The following is a 24,080-nucleotide window of genomic DNA, read 5'->3' on the forward strand; positions in this document are numbered from 1 at the left end:
CATCTATCACTTGGAAAGTCTATTTATACTATCTCCTATATTGAGACATAAGTCTTGTTACGATATAGTTTTCTCTATACACATTTGAGATTTTGAGTTGAGTATATCTCGCTTACATATTTATCGAAATATGTGTTGGTAAGCTTTCGCTTCGACCAAGTTCATCTTATATCATGATAAAATTGCCGAGTAACATGTTATATGGTTTGTATGATACAATCATTTGATGTAGGCTTGGAATGTTTCGATAATTATTATTTCAGTATCTTGAAAATTGCTTTGATGCTAATAGTGTGTGAAAACGGCTATTGTCATTATAGAAGAATGTTTCAATGATTGAAATAAATAGTTGAGTATATAACCATCTTTGAATATAAGCATATATAGTGTATTCGCACATTAGTGTATAAATCCATAAACCGGGAACCAAGAGTATGCATATGTGTGTATATGAAATTGATGAAGGAGACAAGATAAGTATGCGTACCCATACACATACTGGCGGAAAATTTGAAGAAATCTGTTTGTGCAGCTGATTATAGACCAATTGGTTGAATCGGGAGGAAAATTTTTACGGAATTGGGCTGAGTCACGCTCTGCAACTCGGCGACGGAATCAGGCAGAATTTTTTTCTCGATCTTCGTTTTCAATAAGTCAATCTCATTAATTCAGGTATTCTTTGGGATAATTGATACTCATTAATTCTTCTAGTTAATCAGTAGATTATAATGATTGATTTAGTATTGAAATCTGACTTAAATATGTCGAAAAATTCAAAGTTTCAGTCGGATTTTGAAATTGCAAAAAATTTCAGATCTGAGAATTCTTCAGTTCCACCAAATATTTCTGCTACTGTTTTTATTTCTGATGTGATGATTGATGAAAGTATAGAGGAGTGGAAGTTCAGCGATTGGTAGGTTGGATCTTATTCATTTGAATATAGCAGTTGCGGAAGTAAATTTGAGAAGTCAATGGAAGCTTAAGGGTAATTGTCAAATCATCCCAATAGGCAGAGGCCTCTTTATTATCAAATTAGACAATGGTGAGGATATGAAACACACTTATGAAGGTTTATGGGAGGTCGAATCTCAGGTTTTGAGCCTCAGATATTGGGAAAGGGAATTTAAACCAGAATTACAAAAAACTTCTACTGCTTTTGTATAGGTATTTTTTCCAGGTTTAAGTATTGAATATTGGAAGGAAAACATTCTTATGACAATGGGTAGTGTAGTTGGAAGACCAATAAGGCTTGATGAAACAACTTTGAAAAAGGAGGTTGGTTATTATGCAAGTACTTTGGTGGAAATTGATTTAAATAAAGCCATACCTAATAAAGTTTGGATTGAAACAAAGTGTGGGAAATTTGAACAAGAAATTAGAGTACCAAAAGTTCCTAAGTTCTGTAATCACTGTCAAGTGATTGGGAATTATGTTTCAGAATGCAGATGTAAAAGAAAATAGCAATCTCAGAAGGGGAAGTCTCAGAACTTTAAACAGCAATGGATATATACTCCTAATAAAACTGCACCTCAATCTTCTGTGGGTTTTGATATCTGTCCACCTCCTTTGAATGATAAACACTCACAAGTAGCAGAATCATCAGGGCATGGTGAAGAAGTGTTATTACATAATGGGGATGAAAATAGTGTAATGGTTCCTTTAGAATTCAAGCTGATAACAATATATGAATAAAATTTGGTTTTATTGGTGCTTTAGATTCTAATCAAGATTTTCCTTGTTTGTCTATTGAGAAGTTATTGGAAGTGGGTAATAGTATTCCTTCTATACAGACAGCAACTCCAATACTAGTTGAAGCATCGGTTGAGATGAGTACAACTCAAGTATTATCAAACATCAGTGAGGCTAAGGAGGGTGAATGGAGAGATGTATCTGGGGAAGCTCCTAAGGAAAGAAAGCTTAACAATAGCATAACAGAGTCATCTGGAGGTAAGAATCGTGTATCTCCAAGCAAATTTAATGCTCTTATTGAAGTAGTAGGAAAACAGGAACAAGTTTTTTCTAAATCTGTCGGGAAGCCTCCAAAAGGAAAATTACAAAAAGTTGCTCCTAATGTTGTCACCAGAAAACAGGCACATAATTTAGTTAACAATACTTCAGGTGTGGGAAGTTCTGGTGCTTCTCAATCATCAATTTATTTATGAGAGTATCCTATTGGAATGTCAGGGGCTTGAGAAGAACTCAGGCTAAAGACAAACTTAGGAGTTTAGTACAACAATTTAATCCTTCCCTTTTCTGGGTAACTGAACCTAAAATAAGGGTTTCTAATAGTACCTTAAGACAGTTGAATCTTCCTGGAATGAATCAGATGATAATACATAATTCAAGTGAATCAGCTGAAATATTTGGTTATTTTGGCATGCTTCTTTATCCACCCCTTCAGTAATCTCATCCACAAGACAAGCTATCACAGTTCAAGTTGGAGATGTTCTAGTTACAGGTATTCATGCTGCTTGTCTTGCAACTGATAGAAGGGTTTTATATGAGGAGTTATTACATATAAATGCAAGAAATTTGCCTTGGATGATTTTAGGAGAATTTAATGTTCAATTTTCATGGTGCAATAACAGATTAGGAAACAAAAGAATTCTGTGTGATTTGGATAAAGCTTTTTACAATTTAAAATGGTTAGAAAAGTTTGATACATGGAGTTACAAGGTTGGAATAAGAGTCACTTCAGATCATGGACCTTTATTGGGTGGAGTTGTACTTAATAACAAACCAAGTAATATTACATTCGGATATCAATCAGTTTGGACTACTCATCCCAACTTTATAAAGGTTATACAAGATTCTTGGATGGAGAATTGTGAAGGAAATCCAACGTTTTGTTTTATTAGCAAATTGAAAAGACTAAAAATCATTCTTAAGAAATGGAATTGGGAGGTGTTTGGTGATCTATGGATTAAAGTTAAAACTACAGAGGAGGAAGTTCTTGCTGCTTCATTGGAGTCAGATGCTGATCCTGAGAATGTTGATATGTTAAATAATTTAGTTACTGCAAGGGGGAGGCAGGAATTGGCTTCTCAGCAATATAATGAATTAACGAGAAGTAAATCAAGATTGAAATGGGTGAAGGAGTGGAGAAAATACTTCTTTTTTCCATGAAAACTAAAGAATTAGAAATGCTCAAAATAATATACATGAAATGGAGGATGCAGATAGAAATTTAGTCACTACTCAAGATCAAATTGCAGATACTTCTTTGGACCATTATAAGAAGAAATTTGAAGAGAAGCAAGTGTAGTTTGTGGAAGATATTTTTGATGCAATTACAAAAGTCTTAACTGAAGAGGATAATATATTTCTGGATGATGTCCCTAGTCAAGAAGAAATTAAAAATCAGTTTTTGGAATGGATGCAAACAGTGCACCTGGACCAGATGGATTTCCTGGTTGTTTCTATAGATTTTCATGGAAAATTGTGGGAGAAGAACTAGTGGAAGCTATACAATATTGTTGGAGGAACATATTCATTCCCAAGGGTTTTAATTCTAACTTCATATTTCTCTTGCCAAAAATACAAGGTGCTAAGAAAGCTGCACACTTCAGACCTATTGGTTTAGCCAACTTTAATTTTAAAGTCATCACAAGGATTATAACTTCCAGAATTAGTACTATGATTGGTAGAATGGTGTCAATACAGCAAGGTGCATTTATTAAAGGAAGGAATATACATGAAAAAATTGTTTTAGCATCAGAGCTTGTGAATGAGATCAATATTAAAAGAAGGGGTGGAAATATGGGTTTGAAAATTGATATTACACAGGCATATGACTCTTTGAGTTGGAGTTTTTCAGAATGTGGTATTCAATGGCTTCAGAAGATTTTTGAGTCAGCAAGAGTTTCAGTGCTTGTAAATGGTGGATCATGTGGTTTCTTTGGAGTAGGGAGAGGACTGAGGCAAGGTGATCCTCTATCACCAATTTTATTTGTCCTAGCTGAGGAAGTACTGAGCAGAAATATATCAAAGCTGGTTCAAATGGGTAAAATTCAGCCAATAGTGAATAGGGGTGGAATTCAACCAACTCATCTGATGTTTGCAAATGATATTTTCATCTTATGCAATGGTCATAAGAAAACATTAAAAAGTCTAACTGAATTATTATACAAGTATCAAAATTCTTCAGGTCAAGAAGTGAATAAAGCAAAAAGCAAATACTTTGTGGGAGGAGTATTAGTTTCAAGACAGAATATTATTGCAGAGCAAATGCAGATGGAATTATCTTTTTTCCCTGATAAATATTTAGGGGTGATTCTGAATCAAGGAAGAGTCAAGTCTCATCAAGTATAGGGGATAGTAGAAGTGATGCAAAAAATGTTAGCTGGTTGGATCGGAAAGCTATTAGCATTTTATTCAAGATTTACTTTGGTTAAATTTGTTTTATGCAGCATGCCCATCTACAATATGTCAGTGTACAAATGGCCTAAGAGTGTAATTCAAGCTTGTGAATTAATTATCAAAAACTTCTTATGGTCAGGTGTTGTAGTACTTCGATTGCGGTAAATAAGAATTCGTTGCTCGGACTTGAATAGATTTAAAAACAAAAATATATACAAAATTGTCACAGGATCAAGAGATACTAGGACTCAGGATTTCACTAATTCTTATACTCATGCAATTCATGTATTTATTCTAAACAATTATAGATTCTAAACATCGACTCTTTATTTTCCAAAATAGATTTTAAAAATATTAAGTGTAAATCTTAAGCATGGCCTATCAAAAGGATTAGTCCCAAGCATAAACCATCAAATGAAATCACAAATAATTAAGAAAAATCATAATTCAATTCATAATAATGCAAATAGTCATAAAAGAATTAAATAAAAAATTATTCATGCATAAAGAATGGTTTCCTCCATCATCCCAGTATTGGGGTTTAGCTATTCATATCAATCACACATTCAACATATTAATTCAAAGCTCAAAGTGTGATTAAAAGAGTCAAAAATTATAAAACATTGTTTCTGAGACTCACAGAAGGCGTCCAGAGAAGAACGACAAAAGATAACTGCAGCTAACTGCGACACTTCGCTGATGCTGTTGACGCTGCCGAAAATAAGTCTGCCCTGGAGAGTCTGTTCTCGTCAGGAAAACTATCCCTAACAGGAGGAGAATGATTAAGGGTATCCACAACAAGCCTAGACAAGTGGTCTTCTACTACATTTTCTGCACCTTTTTTATCTCGAATGTCTTAGGAAAATTCCTGCAACAATAGGATCCATATAATCAATCTAGGTTTAGTATCCTTCTTGGAAAGAAGATACTTCAAAGCAGCATGATCAATAAAGATTATGACCTTAGAACCTAAGAGGTAGGATCTAAACTTGTCTAAGGCAAACACAATAGCTAATAGTTCCTTCTCCGTAGTGGTATAGTTCAACTGGGCATCATTAAGAGTTTTGGTAGCATAGTAAATCACATGAAGTAACTTATTTTCTCGCTGACCTAGCACAACACCAATAGCATAATCTGAAGCATCACAAATGATCTCAAAGGGTAGGTTCCAGTTGGGTGCCTGGACTATGGGGGCGGTAGTGAGTAAATTCTTAAGCTTCTTAAAAGCCTCTAAACAAGCACCATCAAAGACAAACTTAACGTCTTTTGCAAGAAAATTGCAAAGAGGTATAGAAATTAAGCTAACATTCTTAATGAATCGACGATAAAAACCTGCATGCCCTAAGAATGACCTAATATCTCTTACGGTTTTTGGACCTGTAAAGTTTTAATAAGGTCAACTTTGGCTATGTCTACCTCTATACCCTTCGAAGATACGATATGCCCTAGAACAATTCCTGAACGAACCATAAAGTGACATTTTTCCCAATTAAGCACTAAATTCTTTTCCTTACACCTAGTCAAAACTAATGACAAATGATACAAGAAATCATCGAAAGACGAACCAAACACTGAAAAATCATCCATAAAGACCTCTAAGAACCGTTCTACCATGTCAGAAAATATGCTCAGTATACAACGTTGAAAGGTCGCAGGGGCATTACATATCCCGAAAGGCATGCGTCTATATGCAAATGTACCAAAGGGATAGGTAAAAGTGGTTTTCTCTTGGTCTTATGGGGCTATGACAGTCTGATTATAACCGCAGTATCCATCTAAAAAGCAATAGTGGCTACGTCCATCTAATCTCTCTAGCATTTGGTCGATAAATGGAAGGGGAAAGTGGTCCTTCCTAGTGACTTTGTTCAATTTCCTATAGTCAATACAGACACGCCAACCCGTGGTCACTCGGGTTGGGATTAACTCATTGTTATCATTCTGGACTACAGTAATACCGGATTTCTTGGGAACAACTTGAACGGGGCTGACCCACTTACTGTATGAAATGGGGTAGATAATGCCTGCATCTAACAGCTTAAGAACCTCGGTTCGAACTACTTCTTTCATATTAGGGTTCAGTTTATGTTGCATCTCCCTAGAAGGTTTGGTGTCACTCTCTAAATAGATATAATGCATACAATCAGTAGGACTTATACCCTTAATGTCTGCTATGGTCCACCCTAAAGCTTCCTTGTTATTCTGAAGGACAGTCACTAGCCTACTTTCCTGATCACTATCCAAGTCGGATGCTATAATCGCAGGTAAAGTTTCAGATGGGCCTAAAAACACATATTTCAGGGAATCTGGTAATGGTTTAAGGTCCAACTTAGGAGGCTTTTCTAACGAAGGAACTAGGGTAGACTCAGAAATGGGTAGAGGTTCGAACTTAGGTTTCCAGCCATTACTAGTGTCTATCAAAGGGGTTGAATCTAACAAAGCATTCACCTCATTAATCACATCGTCATCATCAAAATCAATCCTAAAGTGGGCTAGGCATTTCTCTAATGGATCTTCTAACAAAGTGTTTGGTAATGACTCCTCGACTAATGTTCCTATCATGTTCACCTATTCTATGCTCGAGTCATCTAGTTCAGAGGGTAGCTTACTAATATTAAAAATGTTCAGCTCAATAGTCATATTACTAAAAGACAAATTCATAATACCATTTCGATAGTTAATGATCGCATTGGATGTAGCTAAAAACGGGCGACCTAAAATCACTGGTATTTGGTTCTCTGGGTCAGGGACAGGTTGGGTATCTAGGATAACAAAATCCACTGGATAAATAAACTTGTCGACCTCAATAAGAACGTCCTCGATCGCACCACGAGGAATTTTAACGGCCCTATCAGCTAACTGAAGTGTCATATGGGTAGGTTTTATCTCACCTAGCTTAAGGTACACATGGTATGACAGTAAGTTCACACTGGCTCCTAAGTCAAGCAAAGCTTTCTCGACACGGTATTTACCTATTGTGCAAGAAATAGTAGGAGACCCTGGGTCTTTATACTTAGGAGTAGTGGTATTCTGAATAATAGAACTCACATGACTAGCTAGGAAGGCTTTCTTCTGGACACTAAGTTTTCGCTTTCGCGTACACATATCCTTAAGAAACTTGGCATAAGCGGGAATCTTCTTAATAGCATCTAACATTGGTAGGTTGATAGTAACCTTCTTAAAAACCTCCAATATATCATTAAAGTTGGACTCCCTCTTAGTTGGAACTAGCAGCTGGGGGAACAGGGCTCTGGGAACAAAGCCGGGCTCAGCATGATTCTCATTGGTATCTTTGGAGACTCATCAGTCTCCTCATTTTCTGGCTCATCAGGGTGAGCTACAACATGTTCACTATCAGGCATGTCAACCTTATTGTCAATTTTCTTTCCACTCCTAAGGGTTGTTATAGAATTCACATGATTGTACGATTTCTCTCCTTTAGGGTTAGGATCAGTTTGACTAGGGAATCTTTCATCTTCTCTTTCACTAAGCAACTTAGCTATTTGGCCGAATTGAAATTCTAAGTTAGCAAGAGACTGGGAATTATTCTTAAAATTTTGCCTGGTTTCTTCTTGAAAACCATAGCGGTTCTTTGATAACATCTCATGGTCCTTTGATAACATAGTAAGGGTTTCTTCTAAGGTGGAGATCTTTTTCTCATTCTGAAACTGGGGTTGACCTAAAGAGTTCTTAGCATAACCAAAACCTGGGGGAGGCTGAGAATTACTAGACTATCCTTGATTCTGACCCTTAGACCAAGAAAAATTAGGATGGTTTCTCCAACCAGGGTTGTAAGTCTCTGAGTATGGGTCAAACTTCTGACGGTTCTCAAACCTAGCATTGTTATAGACAGCATGGGCTTGATCTTCACTAACCTGACCTTCCCAAAACGAGTTATTGGGTTCTATTCCACAACTAGACACTTGAGAGGCTCTAAACCTATCATCAGGTTCAACAAGAGACCTATGTTTAGGATGATTCAATTCCAAAGCTTCTAACCTTCTAGACAAAGCAAAAAACTTAGCATCAGGCCCGAAGTTGTATCTACCACATTGGTGCTACTTCTATTGACCAAGAGTCTTTTGGGGGGTTCAACACAAGACTCCCACTGTTGGTATTTTTCAGCGACATCTCCTAAGAAGGTAAAAGCATCATCAACACTTTTACTAGTGAACTCACCAGCGCACATAGACTCAACCATGGCTTTGGTTGAATAGTATAAACCATCATAAATAATCTCTATGAGTTTCATCTTATCAAATCCATGGTGAGGACACTGGGATAGGAGATCATTGAATCTCTCTAAGAACCTATAAAGAGACTCTCCCTCTTGTTGCACACTAGCACTAATTTTCTGCCTAACAGACGCAGTTTATGCTTAGGGTAGAATTTCATATAGAAAGCAGCAATAAGTTCCTGCCATGTTTCAATGGATTCAGATGGTAGGTTGTTCAGCCAGGTCTTGGCTTTATCTCTCAAGGAAAAGGGAAACATCTTAAGTTTCAAGACTTCATCAGTAAGGTCTTTTATTCTAATTGTCCCACAAATTTCCTCAAAGTCCCTAATATGAAAATAAGGGTTCTCATCGTCTTTTCCTAAAAATATAGGGATCATCTGATGAATACTAGGTTTTATCTCGAAATTAGCCGTAGTGGCTGGCAATTTAATTCACGAAGCTCGGGTGGACCTAGTTGGGAACATGTATTCTTTCAAAGTTGTCATAGCTGGAACGGATGGAGTACTAGGGGTATTTTCCTCACGAAGAGACAGATTCTCAAAACTGAAGTTTCCAAAAACAGGGCTCTCAAAAGAAGAGTCTTCGAGCTCCCCGCTTCCACAAGAAGAACTACTAGGTTTTTCACTAATCAATCGACCTAGAGTATTTATTTTCCAAGACCGCTCTTTAATAACCTTGGGCATACACTAGAAAAACAAAAGAAAAAGAAAGAAATCCTAAAAGGAAGGGAAGTTCTATGCAAACACAAACAAGTCTGACTCCACCATAGCAAACCTACTGATTTCTAGCAAACAAAAAGCATGATGGCTCCACTTAGATTGTTTCTAGACCAGCTTCTAATCCTTCAAAAGGGAATTCTTTACAATTTAAGCAAACCCCTCTGGAATCAATCCGAGTTTAAGTAAGTTGAATCGAGACGAGGGAAGCTCAATGGAGATTTGATACCCAAGGCCTCACCGGCGTTACAAGGCGGTGTATTCAACTCACAGAAACCATCATGAACTTTGAATCATGCTTAAAAGAGTAACCAATATTTTTCGAATAACTTTCCTATTAAGCTCGTTACCCTATAGGTCTCGTTCTAGTAAAATTTTAGGCTTAAGTTCGTGTTTGGTTTCGTTTTCCTAAGGCGGGCAAGAAGGGAACGGTGATGAAATCTGAACCCTTATCTTGTATGGCCAGTCCTTGCCCTTTACTAGGAAATTAAAGCAGCCGTTTTCAAAACCTCAGCATATATGCAAACGAAGGAATACAGTAACTCGCTGACAGGAGATTCGCGAGTGTTTCGACAAACTTACCTCCAGTATCAGACGGGGGATGAACCGCTGAAGTCGACCCGGGCCACGACTCCTATGTCATGTACGAACCCGGGGGGACGAGGTCCTTCTCTGCAAACAGTTTATATTTAAAGTACCCTTCCGTAGGGTTTAGAAAAAATAGAGTCCCAAAGTCCACAGTCCAAAAATAAAGTGCAAAAGAAAAAGATAATTTAAAAGAAATTCTAAAAAAATTTGTCTCTCTCTCTTTTTTTTTAATTAATTTTTATTCTCCTTTTCTTTCGCTCCTTTCGCTTTGCTTTTACTCCAAATCTTTAAGTATTCACCAAAAGCTTTGGCAAATTTTTCTTTCGCTCCAAATTCCAAAATCTGTAAGGAAAAGACAAAAATCCAGAAACGTAAAGAAGAACAAATAAAATAAAAATGAAAAACAAATAAAAACCTAAAAAAAAATCTAAAAAACACTAGCCTAAAGACAAGTCCGCGTCGGCGGTGCCAAAAATTGATGTGATTTCAAGTTGAGTTGTAGTAAAAAGTTCATTGAGACTTGTGAAAGTAATAGATTTTAGACTTAATTTTAAAGCAAAGAAAACAAATCAAATAAATGTTGATATGTTATGAAAATTATGGAGAGGCTGGAGCTAGGATTTCACCATTCATCAATACTTATGTGGTTCTAAATTAATTTAAATCATGCAATTTAAACAATTGATTCGATTCTAAAGTATTTCCAAAATCAGATTCCCAAAATATCAAATGTTAGTAGCAAGTATAACACATCAAGAGTCTAAAACTAAGCATGCATTATCAAGAGAAAACACATTTGATTAATAAGAATCGTTTAATTTATTTTTTTATCAACCAATGCAATTAATCATATAAAAATATTGCATAAATTTATAAAATAAATATTACCACATAATTCTTGAGAGAATGGCTTCCTCCGTCGCCCCAAGGATTGGGTTTAGCTCATCATTAGGAAAACACGCTCAAAATTCATTTTTTTATTGGTCAAAGGTGGTGTACAAATGATGAAATGGGAGAAACAATGATAACCGGGTTTGCAACAGTTATAAGTGCTACAAACTGAAAAGAACGATAGAACAGTACTGTCGCTGATTCTCGACCCACGCTCGTGTGTCGTTTCCACTGTTGAAAAACGACTGTCTTGGATGGTCTGTTCTTCGCGTTCTTCAGATGAACAACAGCAGAAAAATATTTCTGGACCTCGATTTTTTTCGACTCAGTGATACTCTATAATCTCCCAAACTCTCCGTAAACCTTCTATGATATTCCAGCACCTATTTATAACCCAGCAACAACAAAATCTCACGTATAACTTCATATAATTCTCCATTATTCTTCACAGCCAGTTTAGGAAATAATTCAGATTTTTGATCTCTACACGCGTTCTGAAGCTTCCAAATTGCCATATTTAACTCCTTCACACTCCAAATAGTTGTTAGGGTCTTCCAAATACGTGCAAACACCTATGCTGCTCGCGCAAATCCCATGATATCCTCTTCCGAGAATAAACTCCCATGTTTTCTTCTCGTGAATTATCTAGCCAAATTTAGACAATTAAATCACTCATGATAGTTTTGTTGGGACATATCACAACTACCCAACAAATTTCAGCCTTTTAATCGACCCAGAACTCCTTCAAATATCGATCGAAAAATCACACAGTTCTGTTTTTATTTTCCCGCCAAAATTCAGTTTTGAAATGTTGAAGATTAAGTGCCCCTATCCTGTTCTGGGGTACGAATAGAAGATGGGTGCTGAGAATGAATTTGGGATACGCATAACCTTGGGGAAAATATATATTGTATGTTTCTATATTACATGGTTATAAGTCGTGTGTGATTGACAAGAAACACCCAAAAGTTCTGTTACGGAGCTTCAATATTTACTTTGGGGAAAATATATATTGTATGTTGAGTTAATGTACTAAATTTCTATTAGCCAGAGACTCACTGATTTTCATTTCTGTTCGTAGGCTCTCTAAATCTCCATGTTCAACTCAAATGTCTATTGGCTATCGTAAAGCTTTCCGTTTAGGTATGTTTTGGTTTGCAATAGAGATATCAAGTTCTTATCAGTACTCAATCTTGTGTGTTACTTTGTTGTCTTATGAAATTCAATGGGATCAAATGTTTTGTATTATGTCAATATGGTACGCGGAAGTTTGAGAAACTCTATTCCTAAATACATTGTTTATTGTTATATCCCATTGTTTTCTTGATTGCAAATATCGGGATTGATGAACAAGGACCCAACAATCATGGGACGTCGAATTGCTTTTTGGGAAAAGGATAGAATTATACTAAAGTGCATAAACAGATATTGAATAAGATAAGAAGCAAATGGATTCAGGTAATCTTATTACTGCTGGTACTCTTAGATTTTCTGTATCAACATTGTCCTACCTATATATTTCTCCATTCTCGCATTGAAGCTTGCTAAGGAAAATGGCACCGCAGAACTTCAACTTTATAGTAGGTTTCTAAATCTGATTATTGTGAAGTCTACTTTCAAGAGATTAGTAAATTCTAAGAAATTAATGTTTGCCTAAGGAATTTACTGCATTGGATTCTTCAGTTGATCGACAAAGCAGAAAATTTCGTCTGTGATGACATTTGGTATCGTGGTGTGTAGTTTGTAACAAGCAACAAAGATCTGCAGGTGTTCTATCAGATACTGAATTGTGATGTTCTCCTGTTGTGTCATTCTTTATTTGTCTAACGTTTTATCTTCTCATCCTTACGCAACAGCAAAAGCTGGGGAGTATCTCGACAAGCCCGTTATACATGAAACAATGGTCAAGGTATGCATATGGACCTTCTCTATTCAAGGTTAAAGTTTGTCAAAGAGAATGTTCGATTAGTTGACTTTGGTTGTTACTAGTGTGTACCTACTGAGTATCTTGATTGTGAACTAGAACCTTAGTGGAAAATGCAGTAGGATATGTATTTTGTATCTATTTCACCATCTTCCTACTTTCCATTGATGGCCATTATGATATTACTCAAATATTGTTTCCTTTGGTGTGCCAACTGCTTGCTATTGCACTTATGACCTTTGAGTTTCTGACCCAAGCTTTATTGAGCTACATGTGTAAAGGAAACAGCTGATAGGGGTTTCTGCTGCTATAACAATGTAATGAAAGACCTTGAAGATTAACTTTTTATCACGGTCTCTTATTTTTTATTTTCATTTTTGTTCATCTTCCTTTGCACTTACATCTACCTTGTTACATTGTAATCCTCAGCTAGGCTCATCATCTTATGCAAGGTCTCAAGTAGCATGTTTCCGGATAAAGGCCTACTAATTGGGAGTAATAAATCTCATCTGCATAATACCTTTCAAATTGGTTATAATAGGCATATTGTGATCCTCAGCTGCTTCTGAATGGTGTTTCTTTCTTTGACGGTGTAGGTATGATCTGCACCGAAATTATGTATCGAAGCATAGCTCCGAGACTGAGTTTCAGTGAGAATATGGTATATTCTAGGAACTTGTAGGCTTTTGTTCCCTTTAATTAGGGTCAGTTTCAGATTCCTCTGTATTGGATTGTACTTGAAGTTAAGTTTTATGTCAACAATAGAACATTGTATGAATCTCAACATAAAGCATTGTACGTCAATGAATCAATTATAATCATTGTGGTTAAAGTATTCTGGGTGGAAATGTTGAATATGAGGGTTCTTAAATTGAGTCATCAGAATTGGATGAATCAGGGCATTGCAGGGAACTGGGGTATTGCAGGATAAATTGGGGGAAATCGATTTTGACTAGGTCAACGAAGACTTGACCTTTTTTTTCCTTGTTGCTAAAGTTTAGCAACGGAAACAATATGTTGCTAAATCTGAACCAGAATAACTGTATCATGTTCTAATAAAAATATCCCGGAATAACTCTAAAATTAGCAACAGAGTAGCAACATATTGTTTCTGTTTCTAAATTTTTGTTTCGCAACTGCTTCTTCTGTTGCGACTTCCGTTGCTGACCAAAATTATCAACAGAGCTAGAGCTGTTGCGAAAATCTGTGACACGGTGTTTAGCAACGACAAAAATTTGTTGCAAGCCCAGTCAACAACAGATCTAAGTTGTTGCTAAACGTTAAATTTGGTCGAAATATCATTATGTTGTCATCCTTATGAAAAACAAAAGAATAACGACAACCAACCTTTACCAGAGAAAGGTTGAAAATCGGTTTTTAACTATTGCAAGCAAAAGTTGAAAACCCTGAAAATATATGCTTTTATGCTAAACCAAACGATTCAACATATTGTGACTTTTTCACATATTCTTTCTATCAGAACCCCTCATGATCCTTTGATAAAGCCTACCAACATGGGATTTAACTTGATCCTGCTAAACCAAAAAGTCACCCAAACTATAAGGGTTCACAACATATGAGATCGAATATTAAGGTTACGAAGACCGAAAACATACATCTCATAAATCAATTTGCAATACACCATAAATATTAAATATGAAATCAAGTATTTCAATTACCTCAATCTTGTAGGAAATTTAATTACGAAACCATCGCTAAAAGAATGAGGTCAATCCGAGTTCGGACGAAGAAGTTATAGGAAAAACAGTTTTACACTCCTTCATATTGCACCTCTTACTAGGATCGGTACCCATGTGTTGCACCTCTCACTAGGATCGGTACCCATGTGTTGCTAGTGAAGGATCACAATACTAATTTTTTTTTGACATAACTTTTGCATACGATGTCCAAATTTAGTAATTTTGGCTCGTTTTAACCGTAAAAACAAGAGCTACACATATATGATCAGTAGATATCAACATAATAAACTCAAAATTACCGTTTCTATCAATACCTCAAATATAGATAGAGAAAGTGTGAGTATAGAAGAAAAGAAATCTCCCTAAAGATGTTAATTAGTCATATAATAACCGAGAAATCATGTGCTCAGTTTCATGTGCTTCCTCACCTTTCAAAAGATTGAGCACCAAGGTGAGCATGCACATTCTAACACAACTAGGTTGTGTTGAGTTGAGCCTTGTCTTGTTCGTCATGAGTGACTAATACAGAATCATCATTCTTGACCTCTTGCTTGGTTTGTTTTCTCTTGTTTCATATGTTGTTTTTCTTCTTTGACTTGTGATGAAGGGTGTCATTATCACAACCTTTACTAGTACAAGAGTTTTTAGACATGATGTCTTTCTTTAGTATTTCAAGAAGACTCTTATAATTATTGTCACCAATAATTAACAGCTGAGAGTCATTCTTGTGACTAACTTTTGGTCCCTTCTTGGCTATGGAGGACTTCGGGACCCATTTAGAGATGGGTTTCGCAGGAGTGGCTTTCTCCTTCATATCGTTAGGACGATTGTACTTTTGAATACATTGCGAAACATCCTTTCTCCAATTTGGAACATCAGATCTTGTTTTTGCATTTAAAAAGTCATCCCTCTTCCTATAATTGGGTCTTTTATGAAATGACCTTGTCGAGTGATATGCAAAATTCGAACTATCATTATAATAATTTTGTTGCCTAAACTTAGGACAATACCGATCTGAATTTTCTTTGGGGAGCAATCTTAGCCAATTCGTTTGATACAAAAGAAAGTGCGTCTTGCATCTTACGAACTTTGCATCCCCATTGCAAGTGTCCTTTATTACCACAATAATAACAATGCTTAGTATAAACATACGAAGTATGAGTTTTAGTGTTACCTTTTTGTGGATCCTCTTGTAATAAAGCTCGACGATTTTTCTTTTTCTTCTTCTTCTTCTTCTTCTTCTTCTCCTTGTTCAACGTTATTGCTTTCTTGACATTAGCAGAAGTGGTCTCTTTGATTGCTGCTGGTTGAATACAATTCTTAGGCTTGACTGGCTTTACTTATTCACAAGAAATAGTATCATTTTTGACAACAGTGGAATCCTCTGGTTGATAAGAATTAGTAGCTTTAACAAATTTTACCTCTTTGTTAATATTCGAAGCATTTCTTCCCTTATAGCCCAATCCTCGTGTATCACGATGATTTCTACTTGCTTCTAACATTGAGGTTAAATTGTTTGAGCTAACATTGAACTTTTTAAGGTCCAAAATATCTTCTTCCAATGACTTGATTTTATCAAGAGCACGAGCTAGATCAGCCTTAAGATGTTTTTCTCGTGAGAGATATACACCTTCTTTCTCTTCAAAACTCTTTGGTTGAGAATTAACCCTTGCTTCAGATTCAGCAAGTTTATTTTTCGACAAAAAGAGATCTCTTTGAAGATTTTCACATTCTAGTTTCTTAGAATTTAGCTCGTTAGTACGATCTTTAAGAAGAGAATCACTGATTTGGTAACTAATATAATATCCTTGAAAAACTTTCTTCAATTTCTTGTTTTCACGACAAACAGGAGTCATAAGACCAAAGAAATCTGAAGAACTCAGTTTTTTATTTTTCAAAGGATTCAATAGTTTAGAGTATTCTGAAATATCCTCTTCTACTTATCGTTCAAAATCTGAGTCATCATCATCGGAAATTTCATCCATCATTTCTTCTAGACAAATTTTCCAGTTGTCATCGGTTTCTACATCATTAACAAGATTAACTTGTCTCATAGAATCTCTAGAGATGATTTCTTTTGAATCGTAGATGCCATCATCAAGTGTTAATTAAAAACTATTGATGTCTTGCTTTACGTTAACTGAATCATTCATTAGAGTCAATTCTTATAGGTTGGATCACACCAAACACAGATTGTTAGATCTTTTCGTGTTTGCCTGCTCTGATACCAATTGAAAAGACGAGGGTACCCAAATATACCTCAAACTAAAACTTTTCCACCTATAATTCCTTTCTCCGAAAGTGATTGTCTATGGACTGAGTCGAGACAATACAACTAATCAGTTCACACTTCGTTTGATCGTCTATGGATACGAGATCGAGACAATGCAACAACGAAGTATGTTTACTTGATAAAAGATTCAGACTTAACCAAACACAATAATATTACTTATCAAGTAAATAGTAATTAACGTTTGCGTAGTTTACTTTAAATTATAATAACAACAATTATAATTACGGAAAATAAAAGTAAATGACACAGCAAGTTTTTGTTAATGAGGAAACCGCAAATGCAGAAAAACCACGGGACCTTGTCCAGAATTGAATACTCTCAGGATTAAGCCTCTATACAAAATCAAACCAACTTCGTATAGTTGAGACCAAGCAAATAAACCTATAGTTCACCTAGTTCCATATGTATTCCCACGCCTCCGACCTGTAATAAGGCACGTACTTGGAACAATTCCTTTGGTTCGTATTCCAAACACTAAAGGAACAACAAATATGTTTGGTATCAACTCTTTTCAGCCAAGTGATGTGAGTTCGACAAAAGGCTCTTTTGTTTATCTCAATAAACTCCTTTATCAATTTCTTAGATCTATCTTATTATCAACTACCAAAGTAATTGTTAAGATTTTGCAATCAATACTTTTATCACAAAGAATTGTATTAATGCCGATCTACACAACTAATCAATCCAATCTACCACAAGGATAAAGCCATTATAGTTGGATCCTCTTTTACCGAAACAAGTATTGTGCACACCAAAGATTATAAACCCAAATCAGAAATCTTCAAAGTCTTCTTTGTCTTCAAATTTTCTTAGATCTTCAATAAACACCTGCACACAATCAACCTGAATCTCTTGTGATCAATCACGCACAGAACGGAGTCTATTAACAATGGATTATCACAAGACGTCTTTAGATCTACAAACAGTCTAAAGATCCCCGTCGAAACTTCGATCTAGTTTGAGTGAATCTTATATCAGAAGAGAAGATTCTCAAGCATAAACAAACTAGGTGCAATCAAAGTTCAACCACCGTTAGTCAATCAAATCAATCGAAAACAAAAGATAAATCGCAATTATTTAGTTTCCCACCAACTGTACTAATAGATATTCTAAATCCCAAAGAAGTATTTGAACTGAGCAGCCGTAAGAGAATTCTCCTAATTAGGTTACTCTCCTTTCCGAATAGGCGGCTTCACCAATAGCAGCACAACTGAGATAGTTTTGCTGTTTCTGAGGATTAGTTTGCTCGAAATGCAAACATTTGATATTTATAGACCAAGGAAGTTTGGAAACCAAGGAATTTCCAAAACCGAAAATATTCTCAAGATATGCAATATATTCCAGATTCGGTTTCCAAAATTCCTGGAAATGCTTTGTCCCAATAATGACCGAAAATCTCTTAAAAAATCTCCTACTAGCAAATGTACATTACTAATTTTAATTTTCCAAAATTAAAATTAAAAACCTTAAATAAAAGATTCTCAATTTATTTTATTCGATCCGGGATTTTCTTCCTTTAGCTATTAAGGAATATCTTTGAACAATTAAAGATAAGCGTTACTGCACATGTTCAAAGTATGTCGACATCTTTACTTTGTAAGTCCTCTTTCATAATTACATTCTTGAAACCGATTTGAAACACTTCTAAACAAGTTTAGAATTGGTTCATCTGACTTTCAAGAACTACGTGATTGATCAAGAACACTCAATCCCAAACATGGGTTTCACGGTTCTACCAAAACAAGTTTCGGTTCTACCTCCATGTGAGTAATTTGCATAGTCATGCTAGTTACCAAAATTCAGTTGACTAGGTACTAGGATCGATTCCCCACATATATATGGTATCTAACTTGTACTTGCTGCACATGTCCATAGGATCGGTTCCCCTTTCTGCTAAAAACTTGTTGCACCTCATACAAGGATCGATTCCCCTTTGTGATAGGTTGCACCTCTTACTAGGATTGGTTCCCCTTTACCCACAGTCGGTCATACCAATAACACTAAATTGGTCATACCATCTCAGGTGATTACTTAAGATCGGTTTCACTAATAAAAGTCATACCAATACAAAATTCAGGCCTTTGTGAATAGTTTTACCAAGAACATAAACAAGTCATGAGCGGTTATACTAATCACACATATTTGTAGTTCAAAAGATATGCAATGAATAACAATACCAATAATGCCTAGCGATTTCTCTTTCGATTCACAAAACAAGTTCATGAATTTACTTCCTTAAAACAAATGTAAAACATTGTTTCCTAGGATAAAATCTTCACCTCATACCGATACATAATCACAATAGCATTCAAATGATTATGCCGATGTCTTATCTACAAAGTTTAATGGTTAAGCAATAAATCTCGTATTGTATTCCTTAATACTATGTCTAACTACAGTATAATCATTCATGCTTCGCAGTTTTGTTTTAAATATGCACGACTTGAAAGATACGTTAGGGAATGAAACAGTTCAAATCAAATATCACTAACCTCAAGTGGACGGATGATGTTGTCGTTGTAGCTCCTTACTTCTTCAGTTCTTCAAGTCTTCGCAATACTTGTAATGTCTCATATCCTAATACTTTGAAGCTAACCTATATGAAGTTGACTCTAGTACATAATCAAGCGACTATAAAAATGAGTTTTGGCTCACTAAAATATGACAACCAACTTGACATACCAACGCTTGGTGGGTTCAACCGAGCTATGCTCTAACATAGAGGTTCTGGGGAAAGATGTCCCAAAAGGAGATAACTGTCAGGACCTAGAGTGGGCCAAGATATATCTTCCCACTAACAAGTTGTTTGGGTGGGACAAGGTAACGTTTGAAGCAAGTTTCTACAAGTCTAAGGCATCACGGGAAAAGATTGTCAAACTCGTTAATATCAAGGAGTGGTTCAGAGGTACAAAGGAGAAAGAAGATGGAGAAGATTGCAATCCCAAAAAAATTCAGCATACCGCCGCTGCTTATTTGTTATTCATCTTGGGAACTAGCGTATTTCCCGACACAAGTGGAAACAGAGTGAATATTAACTAACTCCAACTATTGGATCCCTTGGATAAGGTTCATGAGTACTCATGGGGCACTGCTTTCTTGGCACATTTTTGGAAGAGATGCGTGGAGCTTCAAAGGCGAGTGCTAGTCAATTTGCTGGGAATTTCACAGTATTTCAGGTAATGTTCTCTATTTATTTTGTAATAATTGTTATTAATTTTGTTAGTTTCCAATTATTTTTTATCTTATACATTTCATTGGAACGTTATTTCATTGTAAAGGTTTGGACATATGAACACATGCCAACACTGTTCACCGCCAAAAATCATTGACGATAAAAAAGGATTGGAAACCACAACAACTTCTAGCTCGAAAATACAAGTCCCACAATACTACGAAGACCGGTAACAATCGTCGGTTGATCGACATGAGATTGGATTTAGACGCAATGACTCCCAAAGAGATTGTGTTTGACTCATATATGGATGAGATAGGAGTTCACTTTCTAAGGCATGACAACATTGCATTTTACAATGGACCGTTGTTTCATCCAAAGGATTTATTATGCACGACCCTCGCCGTGTAATGCGACAACTTGGGTATAAGCAGAAATGTGTTGCGAATACATCTTATAAGAAATTCTCTCATAACTTTCCTCAATTCTGATCACATGCGACAACCCAGTACCACTTCCTCGATATTGGAGGGAAAAGGGACCAGAATTTGTGTTGGATAGGGTTGGTTGGGAGTTGGTGGAAATAGGTTAAGAGGCCGAACCAAACTTCCTCAAAGGTCATTTGAAGTACTCACATCCTTATGTTATATGCCCGCCTTTTGTTGAAGTCCCTCCATAAGCAAAACCTCGCACTACAATTTCTGCTGAATCTACTGTTCCCCGACTTCAACAGGTCCTTACATTGTTGGTACGTAGTTCTTGTTCACTGCTTATTTTTTTAATGTATATACAAAATATTATATAAGTGTACATACTAAGTACTTGATGAAAAATATGACAACAATGTAAGTGGTTAGGAAAATTAGGACGAATGTTTAATTTGCAAAAACCAAAAAGGAAAGGTGTTGACCTCTGAAGAAATGAAGGAAGTCTAGGAAAAGATAAACAAAATGGAAGATCCAAATGCAAAAGACTTGTTCGGAGAAAGGATAAAAAGGGTACACAAGAATCCAAGGACCAAGTGACTGAAGATTTTTATTAATGTTTCTTTTGTAGAAGTTAGGTTTTGAACAATGTAGAACATGTGTTTGTTTGTGAGTCGTGTTAAAATCTTTACTTGTTAGGTTTATATTTGATTTGTTTTCGGTTTGGAACATCTTAACTTGGAGATGGTTAAACAATCTAGTGTCATTATTTAATTTATAAAGTTTACTATGTTGGTAAATCTATGCCAAATTACCTATTTATCGGCATAGATTTGTTAATACGCACACTCAGAAAATTTAGATTTTAGGTTTTTATTAGTATACCGACATTGTAAAAATTTCCTTTCAATGTCGGTACTCTGAATTTCCAAAACCACAGAATTTTCAGAGTTTAGGTATTATTTAATTTTTTTTACTATGTCGGCGTTCTGAATTTTCAAGAACTTGATTTTTAACAGAGTTCTGGCATTGTAAATAACTTAACTATAATGCCGACAAGTTTACTAAGTTTATTGTATATATTTTCTACCTTTCCGGCGCTGAAAGAAAAGTTTAGTTCAACGTCGGGTGGGTGTTACGACATTGTAATCTTGAAACTTAAGTATTCCGGTAATGACACATTCATAAAAATATCAAAATATCATTTAATGATTACAACTAAAACTCCAAAAAAAAGCAAAAAAAAGCTGCATTAATGAACCACATATACCCAAATTACTCATCATTGCTTCCTCTCATATCAAATCTTATATTCTCTCGGTTAATTGATAGGTAAAAAGCATTCCAAAGTTGGTGATTCTCCTCATAAAATTTCATCCATTTGTTCGACTAATTAGGGACTATGTCCTTGTTTTTATTCATCGCACAAACCGGCGGCAATGGACAATTTTCCTTGAGTTTTAAAATAATGAAATGATTGTCGCTCACCAACGCCAAAACAATTCTTCTCTTTAAGAGATCCTTCGCACTTTTGCCATTTCGGTATAAATGTTGTTTGTACGGTAGGGATAAAAAAATGAAAAACACAATTAAATGTAGCCACTACTAGATGCCCAAAAACCGGCATTCTCATCCAATATTGAGTAGGAAGGAACTTCATCTTGTTCTTGGGACCTAGCACTCGAGCATGCAAACCATCGAACCCTTCATCATCACCAAGCCTTCTTCATAGAAGCTCTTCTCACTGATAAGATGAGCGACCATCATCATTCTACCATATTTGCATGGTGTCATCCCTTTATTAACCACCGAATCAAAGATTCCTAACTGCTCGGTCACAACATGATAACCAAAATTTCCATATTCATCCACATTGTCCGTATACACAATATACTCGTGAATAATCTCCGGAAGTTTCCTTCTATACGCCTCTATTTTGAGATGGTAACTTCTAATAGGCTTACCTGTTTTGGGATCCTTATACATCTTCGTATTACCAATTTTTATCTTTATTATCTCCAACCCATCGTCTGAAAACTCTAGACTTTCAATTGGTTGGTAAGGTGATGTGAGTGCGTACTTTCTTGGCCCACTCTTTATCTTTGGAACCGACACTCCATAAACCTTGGGCGTGGCTACGTAGTTTTCACCATGTTATTGTTATTGACTGGATATGGGTTGCTTCCCATTGTTATCAATTTTATTTGAAACTGGCAGCTCATCCGTTTTTTGTATGGCTTCGGAACTTTCAGCTTGTTGTTGTTGACTTGGTGTAGGCTCCTTATTAGGCATACCCCTTTTTTGTGCAACCACTGCTCCATCAACCTTGGACGTGGCTTCCGAATCCCCGACTTGTTGTTTTTGTTCACTTGATGTCGGCCTACCCCTTTTCTTTGCAACCGCCGCTCCATAAACTTTGGGTATGGAGTCAGAATCCTCGGCTTGTTGTTTTTGACTTGATGTGGGTACCTTCTTCGGCCTACCCATTTTCTTTGCAACAGGTGCTCCATCGACTTTGTGTGTGGATTTAGAATCCTTAGTTTGTTGTTAACTTGATAGCGGTTCCTTTCTCGGCTTACCCCTTTGTTTATGGGTGAAAACCGTTTCTGCTGATTTTGGTAAATTCATATGTGTGGATGAGAAACGAGTCTAAAACCTAAACAATGTACTGCAAGGGAGTACTTTTGATTCAAGAGATCAATCTGTACAAATCTGGCCTAAACCAAGAAATGGCCGTTCCAGACTTGCTTCGGTCACAAAGTGAAGGAGAAGGGTTGGTCTTAGGGAGGGAAGAGATGAAAGTGTTGAGACCAGAATCGTCGTTCTGGAAGTGTGGGTGTTTTGTGACTTGTATCAGAAAATTGGACTTCCTAGCTAAATGAAAAAGCTATCAGGTGATTTCTGAATGTTATATTTCCTGACCAAAACTTGTCGTTTGGTGGAAATAGGTGAGACCTGTTTATACAAGTTGCAACAAAACATACTCTGGTCTCGTGGGAAGTGGAAAAGATTGAGTAGTGGAAGAAGGGAGGAACGAATAATGCCTGGAATTGATGTTTCCATAATGAAGGATACGTTTCACCATTACTTCTTGCCATTAGTAACCCCGCTTTATGACACTTTCTTGTAACGGGCGTATTACACGCCGTACACTGTAAACCGCAAGACGAATACCCTGATGAGTATCCCCCAGTTTGTGACATGTTTGATGTCTCGAGTGTTTTCTGTGGAAAACATGTAGCACTTTTCTACGTGTGGCGAGCCAAAATCAAGAGACTTGCCGTAGGAAAATAACATGTGATGCTATTAGGATTGTCTTGACTGGTCGTCTGAAATTTGCCATAAGTCTGCCTGTTCGGTGGAGAACTTGGATAGCTGAGATTGCATCTCATCAGGAAGGGTAGCCGTTGATTATGGATACCTTCTGTTGGCGCCTGATGATGGCATAGTGGCGCTTTGAGCGCGCGCAAGTGGGATTGCGACATGGCTGGCATGACCAAAGTCGGGACTTGGTGTCGTGGCCAGAATTAGGGTTTGCCATGTGGCCAAAATTAGGGCTTTGGCACTGTGGCCGAATTAGGATTTTGGTACTGTGGCCGAAATCAGGATTTTGGCACTGTGGCCGAAAGTAGGGTTTTGGCACTGTGGCCGAAAGTAGAGTTTTGGCACGTTCGGCATGCCCATTGGCATGTGCGCATGGCATGCGCGTCTGTCATGTTTGGCATGTCGATTGGCATGTGCGCCTGGTATGCGCATCTGGCATGTTTGGCATGCCGAT

The 24,080-nt window shown here is 36.5% G+C and overlaps 1 protein-coding gene across 1 annotated transcript; it reads left to right on the forward strand.

The window, feature by feature from the left end:
* Positions 1–761: 761 nt before the first annotated feature.
* LOC113334929 lies at positions 762–3,126 on the forward strand. Its single transcript, XM_026581152.1, has 4 exons — positions 762–885; positions 1,178–1,447; positions 1,717–2,118; positions 2,402–3,126. The coding sequence occupies exons 1-4, from the start codon at positions 762–764 to the stop codon at positions 3,124–3,126; spliced, it is 1,521 nt and encodes a 506-aa protein (XP_026436937.1).
* The last annotated feature ends 20,954 nt before the right edge of the window (positions 3,127–24,080 follow it).

This window comes from Papaver somniferum, unplaced genomic scaffold (genome assembly GCF_003573695.1).
Source record: "Papaver somniferum cultivar HN1 unplaced genomic scaffold, ASM357369v1 unplaced-scaffold_137, whole genome shotgun sequence".
NCBI lineage: Eukaryota > Viridiplantae > Streptophyta > Magnoliopsida > Ranunculales > Papaveraceae > Papaver > Papaver somniferum.